Below are 12,459 nucleotides of genomic sequence, written 5' to 3'. Positions count from 1 at the left end.
AAAGGACCCACTAAATAATTTAGGCGATGTATTTATTCAAAGCCATGAAAGATAGAAGATGCAATAAATGCATTTCTGAAGAACGAGGGAGATCTGTTAGTAATCACTTTTCATGTCCCATAATGACTTGTGGATCTTGGTGTTAAGTACATTTTCCGTCTATTTTTATACAACAAACAAGGAAATGGAAAACTAAGACAGTACATTAACTGCACCTTCCAAGCATTTTAGGTACTGGCAAACAACTATCTTAATAAGCATGATGCCTCGGACGCTCTAAGGTGATTGTTTATAGAGGTGAAGAGGCCAATGTACAATTTAATTTGTCCCAGCATTTGAACCTCAAATATGCATCCTTCTGATTATTCTTCAGGAATACTTCCAACCACAAACACGCTTACTTCCCAGTTATTAGACTTTAAAACTTTAAAAGGAAGAGCAAATTCAGACTTTCTTATAATTTCTCTTGAGGGGTATCAATTTGTTGGTCACTCTTATGAGATGCCAATGATTTGATCTATGGAACAGGTTTGGCAATGGGTTAAAAACCCATCTAATTTCTTCTTCTTTTTGGTTTTTTGGAGAGCTGCTTTTCTAGAAAGTCAAAAGTGTCAATTCCAAATATTCAAATCCTCAGGCATTTCTAACCAAAAATAAAAAAACAAAACAAAACCTTAGCTACTAAAGACACCACAAACACTTTCACCATCCCCATTAAAAATACATGAAGTTATAAAAACAAAAAAAACAAAAAACAAAATTCTCAAACATACACGACCTATAGGGCTTTTGTTTTCTGCACTAATTGAGTGATCCCTAAGAATGTAAAGCACATCCACAAAAATGCACTTTCTTATATGATATGAAAGAAAAACAATCAGACAAAAGCTTCAAGGCCAGTAAACCTCTGAACATACAGATTATCAGACCCTACTCTTTGCTCATTGACGCCATAAAAGAGTGAATCAATTCCAGTTAGCAGGACCTCTTTACCTTAACTTACATGAGAGTGGATACTGGAACTTTGGAAAAATATTTGCACATGATATTCTTATGGTTAAACTCAGATTTCATGGTAAAAATCTGATGAGACAATGTTGTCCTTGAATCCCTCTATAAAATGCTGGTTTCTTTACGAGTGCTGAGCTTCAGCTAGAAATTAATATACCTGGCTTTTGTATGAGTTCAAAATCTTTCGAGCTTCATTCAATATACCACTTGGAAGTGACAGGTTGGCCATCCATCCCAGATAAGTGTCTTATCTCATAAGCAAACTCAACTTCCATTAGTCGATGGTTCATTTTAGACCGCTCCATTGACATGGATCCGCTCACGAGATCCCCTTGGCTAACTCGAGGTGCAGGCTGCAAGAAGAAGACCTGTCCAAGATCACAAGAAAAGAGTAAAAGGTAGGATTTTAAAAATATATAAAAATGCTGATTACACATGCACATCACACACAATACCCCTAGCGAGTCTTCAGCCTAAGACCTCATACTATAAACCCCCCACATGGCCAATGAGCAAAAAATTCATTGCACGGCAGAATTTCCAAATTAAAAGGTAAAAAAACATTTTCGAGGGAAAAAAAGGCAAAAAAAATTTAAAATTAACATGTAAAAGAAGATAGTAAGTAAATGCCCCACAGACTAACAGCAACATGGACTAAAATTAAGAATACCATAAATGATAATAAGTTGAATTTTTTTTCAGTAGAGATGAATCGAATTACTTCACCAAGGAAACATTAGAAACTAATCTGAGCTCCAATGATACAGCAACTGATTTTTTTTTCCTTTCAAATGTTGATTACAGATACAAACACCTAAGATACCATGTAGACCTCTGCTAGACATGCCTCTGCTAGACATGAACCCAAGACCTCACATTAAGAAGACCACATGCAGCCATAGAGCTAAAGGTTCAATACTTGATATTATCAGCAAGAAAAAGAGACTGAATTTTTTAGTACACACGATACTATTGTGCATCAGTAGCTTGCAACATACCTGTTGACCCCAATGGGTTGGGTCATCAATACTAGGAGCAGTTTTCAATTCAATCTCTTGCTTTGCAGGATCATCCTTGCTTCCCTGTTGAATCGAAACACAGAAATAAATACTCTTATTAAAAACACATTGTTAAAAAAAATTAAGTAAATTTCATCATAAAAGTCCATTCGTACTCTGAAGTGAACATCGAACCAGCCCCCAAATCCAGAAAACCTTGCAGTCTCCACAGTAATTGATGATGAAAATTGAGCCCTAACTTTAAGAATATCATCAACAGATGTGGTTAGACAATCAATATCTACTATCATAGCAGGAGTCCCTATAACCTGATCAGGATGAAGGTTGCACCACTGAGATGTCTGCAGAAGAGAGGGAAAAAGTAATAAATAGCTAGATCAGAACAGAAGGAAGAAAATAGTAAAAATAGTATGGTCAGCAAAATTCTTGTCTGACGGGACAAGAATGCACCATAATCAAAACTACACATTGGAATACAGTTAAAATATCAATTCTTCAACGATACTTTCATTTATCACTGACCTGTACATAGTATTTTTTCTGTTCATCACAGAGTATTTTTTCTGTTCATCACAGAAAGGTTTTGTCAAGACATCCATATCAACACCGTAGTAAGTTTTTGTATCATTTACAAAGTTATGCCAATCATCCACTGCTAATTCATAATCCTCTGTCTTTTTATCACCTAAACCAGATCTTATAGGAGCTATCCACATGTGTGCATGACTAGGATACCTGCCAAACTGATAGATTTTAGAAGTCTCCTGAGTACCCACAGTGTATTTTAGTGATACCAAATAAATAAATGTTAGTTTCATCACACAAGTTTTGCTTCTATAAACTCCAAAATGGGAGTACAAATACTCTCACTCCTGAAGTAAATAACATGTCCAACAAAAATAATGAGTAAGACTGCTAATAATATCAAGTTAACTATTGAAAATAAAACATAATTGCTTCGGTGAAAACCAAGACATCACCACCAAAATGATTTAATAAAAAATTATCTTACTCCCTATCACTGTTATAAAACCTGACCGGCCCAGCCAATCAAACCGGGTTCAACTGGACCCAGGCACCTGCCAGGTTAAGCAATTTAACTGCTAACCCGACTGGGTCGGCTGGATCTCGAATCGTGATCTGGACTTCAACGAAAGAAGCACCACTGCTATTCTTCCAACAGTTTATTTATGAGTTTCGGAAAAAAAAAAAAGATCCTTGTTCATCTCTTGGGTCCACACACCAAGAGGTCGTAAAGGCACAGTTTTTCCTTAGCTAGAATTGACACTTCTCATCAACACCTCACTGAGGCAAATACTGCACAGGTGCATTAGCTACTGATTTTTTCTAGACACATATTTCTGTCACGCCTCAATGAGGCACAGCTTGTGTTGAAGAATAAATATGAAAGAGTCTTATCTGTCATCTCTATTAGTTTAGGTTTATACTTCTTTCTCTACTTTGGTGTGGTTGTTGGGACAAAATTAACTTGCCTCCACATGAAACACTATATTAGGTTTGCCTAGTATATGGTTTTCAATTAGTAAGTCACAATTCAATTATAATTGGGAGGTTCAGTCCTAAGAAAAAATTATATCATGGTGACGTAGCTTATTTTGGCAAGGCGATAATAGCTTTAGAACCTATAAATAGAATGATAAATAATAACTTTTAATCAGATTTGAAGATTAAAACAAATTTTCTTTTTTATTGCTGGAGCACAATTTTTTCTCTTTCTTTTTGTTAAAATATTTCTTAGAGGTTTTCTTTTGATGTGCTAGCTACAAAACAGCACTTGCAGATTCAATTTTTTTCCCTTTGAACTTGAAAATCAACAATTCTGAGAGTTGAAACATTTGTGGCTAGTTCACTCATCTTCCAGTCTTATTCTTCGTGTATATTTTTGTAAGTTGCCAGCTTACTACTATTCAGGTTTTGAAAAATAACATAATGTCCATTTTAATTATTGACTCTGTAATGACCCCCCCCCCCCCCCCCCGGCAATTTATTTATATCAATATCCTAACAGAGAGGTTATGTTTTTTCTGGCTTTTGGTCAAATCCACTGTCCGCAGATTAATGGTTTGGGTTCAAGCTTCACCATTGTTCGTGGGTGTTTACAGGCCAACCTCGCTAAAATAAACGGTAAAAGTAAAATAAAAAACAAAAAATAAACTTTTAAAGCAACCACTGACAATTCCCAAGCTTGAAAGCATGAATAATTCAGAAATTATTATTATTTTACTTATTTTCATCACCTTTTAAAACCATAATTGCTGCTTGAACTAGTGCCCTACAAGTGTAGCTAATTGATGCAACCAGGTTGCATCAGGTAGACACAGACTTGGGTTTTAAGACTAAAGAAATCTACTTCTGGTGGGTAATTATTCTCCCAAGATATTGTTCTTTATGAATTTCATGCATAAAATTGTATCACATAATGTGAGCAAGTAAGAACCAGATCACATATGTATATAAGCACATAAACATTTTCATTAGTGGTATCACTTCTCAAGGCATGTCATTTTTGAGAGCTTACATTACTCCAGTTTGTTTCAGCCACCTATCACGAGCACAAATTACTGAGTCAAACATAGATTCCCTTAGAAGAAAATATCCCATCCATTCTGAGATAATCACATCAACTGTCCACAGAAAAAAAAAACGCACGTCAAATGAATTCTGGTGAAATTATAGACAAAAAGCAATCAACAGATATCAGGTATACTCAGCAATGCACACATAGTATGAACATAAAAACCTTTTTCTGGCAAAATGACATCCTCCATGGAGCCCTCAATCACTTCGACTATGCCTTCCACACCATTTGCCTTAACAAGTTCTCGAGCATGTTCAGACATCTTTGTTGCTTCTACAGCATATACTCTTCTAGCACCTGCTTGTGCAGACCAGATTGCAAGAATGCCACTTCCAGTTCCAACATCCAACACAGTCTTTTACCATACAACAATTCAAATATATCAAGTCAGAACCGCACTCTGGAAATTATCAAAATAAAGCAAGAAGAATAGAGCACAGACATTCCAACATTTGTTCCTCTTCATGAACATTAGAAGATTTCCCAATAACTGCAAATGTAACACTACAGCATAGCAGCTTGATTTGGAAGATTTTTTTTTCTTTCAAAAATTGTTTGGGAGATAAATAACAGCTCGCATGTTAAACTTACAAGTGTCAGCAAGGACAAAAAGTCATTCATACAGGAAACTCGTCTTCTGGTATTCTACCAAATAGAACCACAATGTATGACTTAGGGCCTGACCTGAACCAAGGAGGAAAGGACGGGCCTTTCCAAAACCAATCACAGGTGGACTTGGCGGGTCGGAACACCGTGAATAAAACATGATTTATGTTGAGAGTTCTTCTAGAAAAGGTTGGACTCCTATTGTGACAAGACTCTTTTTGTCATTTTCAGGAACATCATACACTAGTAAGGCTAGAATGCAATACCTCACACTAAAAACAGCCCCATGTGACGACTGAGCGAAAGGCCCAATATATTAGTTAGTTTACATTCTCTAAAAAAAGTTTTTTTATAAAACCTTTAAGAAGATCCATAACTTGGATGGGAAGTGAAGCTAGTCTCAATCAAATGGAATAACAGTGACGCTTATTGCCTGTTGTCACAGTAACTCCTTTCAATCAACTTTTACTTTTTTTTCTTTCCTCACATTTTCTCTCTAACTAAACTGGCCTAAACCAATGTTACTGATGTTAGCGGTAACATTATCTTTGAAGAGGCTGTTATCCAGCCAATCGGTTCCCTGTCAGCTATAGCGTGTTTGCTGCCTTTAGCCACAAAAAGCAGTCAAACATTTGCAAAATTTTATTGATAAGCAAAAAATAAAGTATTGAAGTTGTCCACTTTAACAGTATACAGAACTAGCACTCTGTTGCTCGTGATGTAGAATGACAGATCTTGGTCGATTATACATGTTCACCAAGAAAAATAGCTTCTTAATTTTAACTTTCATGTGATGCTTTTCTGAGTTGCAGAGATGCCTCATTAAAGTCACTATTCAAAGAAGGCAATATTGTTCGGCTGTACTTTTATTTAAAGGCGTGGGCGTTTATATACCGCAAAAGCATGTAAAAATTAAGATGCAGTACATGTAGTCGTTTTAAAAGAGTCTTTCAAAGAGCTTCAAGTTCTAAATCTTTCAAAAAGGGAGATTCTTGCTAGCTTGGTCGAGAAGCTAGCTCGGAAAAGGATGAAGAAGCATATACTCTTTTTTTATGGAACAGCTCTCTTTTAGTGCTCGGACCAAACACAGCTTAAAAAATGGCACCAAACCATATTTTCACATCGCCCATCATGGTCTGGTCCTCAGTATGCACCGTCCTCAATTTACTACATTTAGAAGTAAATTGAAAGCCAAGGACATACGAACATTGGCATAATGAAAGATCAGAGTTCTTAAAACTCTCATTTCGGAAGCATACGTTATCAATGTATTATGGCAACTCACTTACAGACACTAACACTGTTTCCCACTTCTCTAACAAAACAGAGAACGGCTAGAGAAATCGACCTTCGTCACACGACAAACCAAACTAGAGAGACGGATGGAAAAAACGAGAACTGGGAAAAGTTCAGATGCAACAGTGAAATGGTTAGCTATCTCACCAAATACCAAGACCCGAAGAAAATGTAATAGAGAGTTCGAACAATACTCACGAGATAAAAATGAACACTAGGAAATACAGTGTCACACGAGCAACGGCAAAAGCATACGCACCTTTCCGCGGAAATGATCCTGGTTTTTGAAAATGGCATTATAGTAAGCATCCATGCGAACGCGATCCGACAACATTTCCTTCTGGTGGTAGAGAAAGGCATAAGTGCAGAAATAGTTGGCGAAGTCCACGCCCCTGTCGACAGCACCCCCGCCCGACGCCATCTCTTTCTCAGAGCTTCGCCTATGGAGGCAAGGGCCGGAGTGTGGGGCGGTAAGTCACAGTCGAAACTTGTCAGCAGCAAACAGTCACCCCCCGCGCGGAAGAGGCACTACAAATTTAGGGCTCTAGATTTATATAGCGGCTTTTTGCTTGACCGTTCGCTCCTCCCGTAGAAGAAATTTAAAAATAATTGGGTAATTTTCATAATTTCCAATGCCCCCTTGTTATTAGATATTACTTTTTAATCTTTTATTATTTATTATATAAATAATAAAATTCATTTTTAGACATAACAAAATAGAAAGTACCCTACCCCTCTCTCTCACCAAGAGAGGCTACACTCCAAGGAAAGGAAATGGACCCCTCTCTCTTTTTTTGTGCAAAATGGGAAGCTTCCCTTCATAAAATGGGGTCTTTTATATAATTTTATTTTTTAAAAAATAATATATTTAATGGAGAGAGTTTCCGGCATTCTTTACATTATTTCTTGTTTGATCAGTAATCGATCGTGAGGGTCTCACTAGAAAAGACTGTTCAAGAAGAGAGAAAAACAATAAAACCGATTGAAATAGTTTTTGTTTATGTTGTTAAAAGATTGTATATTATAAACTAATATTTGTTATAAGGGAAGTTACACTTAAGTCATCTAATGACGGGCTAAGCAATAAGATACAAGACAAGATTGCTAGTTTGCTAAGCGAATAATATCAACAAACATAAAACAAAAAGGATATGAAAGAAAACACCCCTTCTTTCACTCTCTTCTCGCTTCTTTCTACTAAAGGGTGGATGACAACCATCGGGGCACCTTATTCTCATTGATCCCTTTAATGTTAGGACCTATGAGACAATAGAGATGTGGGAATCACACTTCTTTTTAATTCAATTTTGAGTAAAGTTAATGCTGAATTTTGAGGAACCCACACTTCTTTTTTTTATTAATACTCTGTGTTAATAGCCCGATTTGCATTTTTTGTGTATCAATGTTTATTTTCTACTTAGTTCGAGGCTTCTCACATGACTTGCATAAGTAGTTTTTGCAGCCTTTGATCTGCCAATATTGAAGGAATCTTTAATTTCTTAGAATTATTTTGAGAACTCAAATTTTTATTTACTTATTTCTTCTCCGAAGTGAAGGAGTCTTTAATTTCTTAAAATTGGTTTGAGAACTCGAGTTTTTATATACTTATTTCTTCTCCCAAGTCTATTTTATGGTTGGTTTATCAATTAAAATATATTAGACTTCATCACATATTTCATTCTATTTCTACACATTCATCTTTGAAGTTGTTAAAGGGGTAATGAGAGAAAAGAGTTTGTTCTTATCTTGCATATCAAAAACTTATTAAGATGTCTTTTGTGGACAATGTTTTACACAATTGTTCTTACTTAGAAACATTTTTTGCACAAAATAGGTGCATTAATGTACTAGAAGTAATTAAGTGAGGATTAGACATCATAGACCATAATTGTTCTAAGCATGAGACAGTATTTATATAATTTGAGTTTTCAAACTCAAATCTAAAAATGGATTCTAGTGTCTTAATAGCAAAAGAGTAGGTTGTTTATTTTATTTTTTAAATGCGTCGTTGCACGAGGGATGATAAAATGTAAATAAATTGATGTGACCATAAAGGTAATTAATGTATTTGTTTTGCCTTCTACAGTAGCTAAGTCAAACTCATGAGATTTGTTTATATAATTTATTTGATTGCCAGATTTGTGTAATTAATTAACAGGCACAAGCTTTCCTTGGTATCAAATTCTTGCCTACATCATGCATACTTTGAATCACTCTTCGTCTTCTTAATATGGAGGGACTAGAAGCAAGTATTTGTATTGTTTTTATCTTTTTAAAATCTATTTTCTTATTTCGTGTAGTATTTGAGCACCCGTCTATATGGATGAGTGCATTTAGCGGTATATAAATGGAAGAGAGATACTCACACATGCATATAAATATATGTATATGTATATGTATATGTCTATGCATATATAGAGAGAGGGGAAAATAGATATAGATAGATAGATTATCATATTTAAACTGTTTATTGAACATTAAAAAATGTTGATACAACTTGCTTGGTGTATTTCCTATGTACTAGAAAAACATTACTTTTTTCATGACTTCTTTGCTTACCTACATCAACAAAGCAAGTTGACAATGTTAGATTGAATGGATATGTTGATGTTGTTAAATGCTCATAAGTTCAATTTTTTGTCTTTCAATGACATTCATAATCAAGTTAGAAGTCGTTGGGTGAAGGTGATGGACTATGTATCTTCGTTAATCATGATAGTAAATTTTCACTAACTTTGTAGCCCAACGATTTAAAGCACAAGTATTATAAGCGATGGATTCAATTTTTTGAGTTAAGTTATAATTTATTTATTTTGTTATACTCATATATTAAAAAAAATTATATCCTTTAAAACATATAAAATACGAACTCTTATGATGTTGTTCTCTTATATAATATATTTATTTATAAAAAATATTAATTATTTTATAATAATTAAATCAATGATACAACTAATTTGATATAATGATCCATTGGCTTGAAAATGAACCATACAGAGACATTTGAGAGTTTGTCTTGGAAATGAACCAAATAGAGACATTTGAGAAATTAACTACAATGTACGAATTTTCATAAAAATATTTGATATAGGTAACTAACAATTTTCAACAAAGTTATAACATACATATATAAAATTTTACTTCAACAAAAGTGTAATATGCATATATGAAGTTTTAAAAGTTTGGAAGTCAACTAAACAAGAAATTATGAGACTAATTGATGAAATATACTTTAGTAGCGTTCACTCAAAATGGTGAGTTTGGAGCATTAACAATGAGGCAATAATGCAGTAATTTAAAATCTGAAAACTTGTTGAGGTCGTTTTATTTGTATAAAAAAACTTAAGGTTATGATCAATATATGAATACTCTCTTCAAACTCTATTATTTTGTAGTCAATCTTAAATTTAGAGTGAATTACATGTTTTTTTTTATCAAATCACATTTATTTTAAAGTTTTGCCTCCTTCCAAATTTTTATGGCTATGGAAAACTCTTGAATCGATCTCTCATATGTCACATCTAGGGCGTATATTGCTTCATCCATAGGAAAGGGAAAATATGTTGAATGTAAGAAAACAAGTGATAGTAACAATAGATGAAAAAATGGTATTTTTTCTAAAGCCATGTATTGTCTTGTGTATTACTTAGTATAACAACCCAGTATTAAGTAAACGAGTTGCATGTAAAGATGGTAAGTCGTAAACGATTTATATGATTTCAATTTGAACAAATTAATGTAGAGCGTATTATACTGATTTAAAGATCAATACATATCATGTCATAGTTACTTTACACTTGCATAGTTCTACTTCAAAAAAAATGTTGTTCATGATTTGTAAGCCATTTGGTCTACGAAGGAAATGTAATAGGTCATCATGCTCTTTTGTTTGCTTGCTTATTGTCATCTTGACACCATCTTGGTAAATGCGTGTCATCACTTTGAGAGCATTCTCCTTAGCAAAAGTCGATGCTAGATTAACTCCTAAGAGAATACTCCAAGATCATCCTTTAAGAGAAGACTCCGAGGTTAAAGAGAGAAGCCTACACATGTAATTTTTGTTAATAAAACAGAAGAATAGATATGCACCTACAAAATCTAAACCCTGTTTGGATCTACACGAATCATAAATTATACAAAAAAAATGCTTGAAAGTAAAAAAGTACTTGCTACTCGAGATAAACCATTAAAATGAGTTTAGATAGTCTGTAGAGTAGCATTCAAGGTAATTTCACGTAATTATATTTCTTTATAAGACCCATTCTCTAGGAAGATAAATTTCACTCATTCTCCCCATGTGACTGTAAGGAATTAAACCCAATGAAAGTCCACAGAAGAAAATATTTGAACCCAAAAAAATATCAAAGTAAACTTTGAATTAGTCAAATGGAAGCTCATGATCCATAGTAAAAACTGGTAAATTTTCAAATGCAAGATAAAAATCAAAACTAATCGTACAGTCTAAAGAAAATAAAATTTTGTCATTTTACCTGGATAAAATTTAAAGTTTATTCTAGTTTTTTCTCTCGATGAATTGGGATTGAACACTTGACCTTGTCATTTATCACCAAATGACTCAATTTTGTTACCTATCTGCATGTACAAAATACAAATTAGTATATATAATAAAAGAGTAAAATAGAGACAATATTTGCATGCATGAAAGAACTCGAAATAAAGGAAATGAAAGCATAAATGAAAAGAAAGAAAAGACAAGGAGAGAAAGAAGAACTCACTGCCTTTTTATGACAAAGAGGTGTGTTACTAATAATATTTTGTCCATTTGAATAGAGCATTAAGGGACACCTACCTTGAAAACCATCCACGAGAGTAGGAATTTATTTTAGAAAAATACCTCATTACAATCCATATATAGTTGTTTGTGATAATTATTTCATAAAAAAAAGCATATATAACTAGTGGACGATTTTATAGTAAATACTCTCTTTTTTGGTTGCAAGAGAGATCTTTATTTTAATTAATTACCGCCTATATAATTACTAGAGGCATATTTGAGAGGTCATTGACCTTTTGGTGCATGTTTGTGAGGATCTCTTATTGGAAAGTATAAGAATGCCTATCTGGAAGACTTGAAGTTTTTAAGATTTGAAAAGGCTCTTACACGAGAGTCCTCTCTACTATTTAAGTACTTACGACTCTCGCCTCCCGACTTCCTAAATCTTGGGCCGTTTGTTAAGGTAACGAGCCGGCTAACGAGCTTTCGAACCGAACCATGGTTTGGTCGAGTTTGACTCGTTAACTTAAACGAGCCTCATCCAAATCTCGAACTCAGTTTGAGATCCAAATAAATCAAATCAAATCAAGCAGAGCTCGAGCCGCTCGCGAACCGGCTCAATTCGATGTCACCCCTAGCCTTAACTCTCTTCATTTTATTGATTACATGTGTGCATCCACATGAAATGCCTCAAGCCTATTTGAGTTATTATTTAATTTATTTATTGATTAATATGATAAGTGAAACAATTCAACAAAAGGTATGCAACAATATCGATTTTATTATTTGGGTATATTAAGTGTTATTTTAGTGTTGTGAGTTATATTTTTCAACAAAAACTTCCATTGATTTTTTACAGAAAAAACAAAAAATACTAATAAATTTGGCATACGATTTCGAGACGACCAAGATGCTCATGGTCCAACAGTGAGAACATTCGACAAGTTCACCATCTTTTAAGCATCAAATGATTTGTAAACAAATTCATAGTCTTTTATCACCAGAGACTTCAAGATTCATCTCGGTTTCGCGTTATTTCACTGCATCTAGTAATTTGCTCAAAAGAAGAAATTGAGATAGCATAAAGGAACATATTTAGTACGAGGATTGGTTGTAGCTGTATTCTTGTTCTTAGTTTAACTGGCACAAAATGGATCACTAGAGCCTCCAGTTCAATCAGGTCGTTTGTAAGA

The 12,459-nt window shown here is 34.1% G+C and overlaps 1 protein-coding gene across 1 annotated transcript; it reads right to left on the bottom strand.

Moving 5' to 3' along the window:
- Positions 1-679: 679 nt before the first annotated feature.
- On the bottom strand, positions 680-7,040 carry LOC137946035 (protein arginine N-methyltransferase PRMT10-like). The gene is made up of 7 exons (XM_068792196.1): positions 6,791-7,040; positions 4,792-4,984; positions 4,570-4,675; positions 2,584-2,765; positions 2,186-2,379; positions 2,010-2,093; positions 680-1,379 (listed from the first exon to the last, which is right to left on the bottom strand). The coding sequence occupies exons 1-7, from the start codon at positions 6,950-6,952 to the stop codon at positions 1,203-1,205; spliced, it is 1,098 nt and encodes a 365-aa protein (XP_068648297.1). The 5' UTR covers positions 6,953-7,040; the 3' UTR covers positions 680-1,202.
- Positions 7,041-12,459: the final 5,419 nt, after the last annotated feature.

The sequence above is a fragment of the Aristolochia californica genome, unplaced genomic scaffold (genome assembly GCF_029961685.1).
Source record: "Aristolochia californica isolate CCGP_79_NKW_82.1479 unplaced genomic scaffold, dmAriCali1.0.hap1 SCAF_12, whole genome shotgun sequence".
Classification (NCBI taxonomy): domain Eukaryota; kingdom Viridiplantae; phylum Streptophyta; class Magnoliopsida; order Piperales; family Aristolochiaceae; genus Aristolochia; species Aristolochia californica.
This window is presented reverse-complemented; position numbering and strand designations above follow the sequence as displayed.

Coding starts and splice junctions, on each gene's coding strand:
- LOC137946035 (XM_068792196.1), bottom strand. CDS start 6,952: ATGGCGTCGGGCGGGGGTGCTGTCGACAGGGGCGTGGACTTCGCCAAC. Junction 2,380..2,583: donor TGATGAACAGAAAAAATACT/CTGTGATGAACA, acceptor TTTTTCCCTCTC/TTCTGCAGACATCTCAGTGG. Junction 2,094..2,185: donor GGTTCGATGTTCACTTCAGA/GTACGAATGGAC, acceptor TCGATTCAACAG/GGAAGCAAGGATGATCCTGC.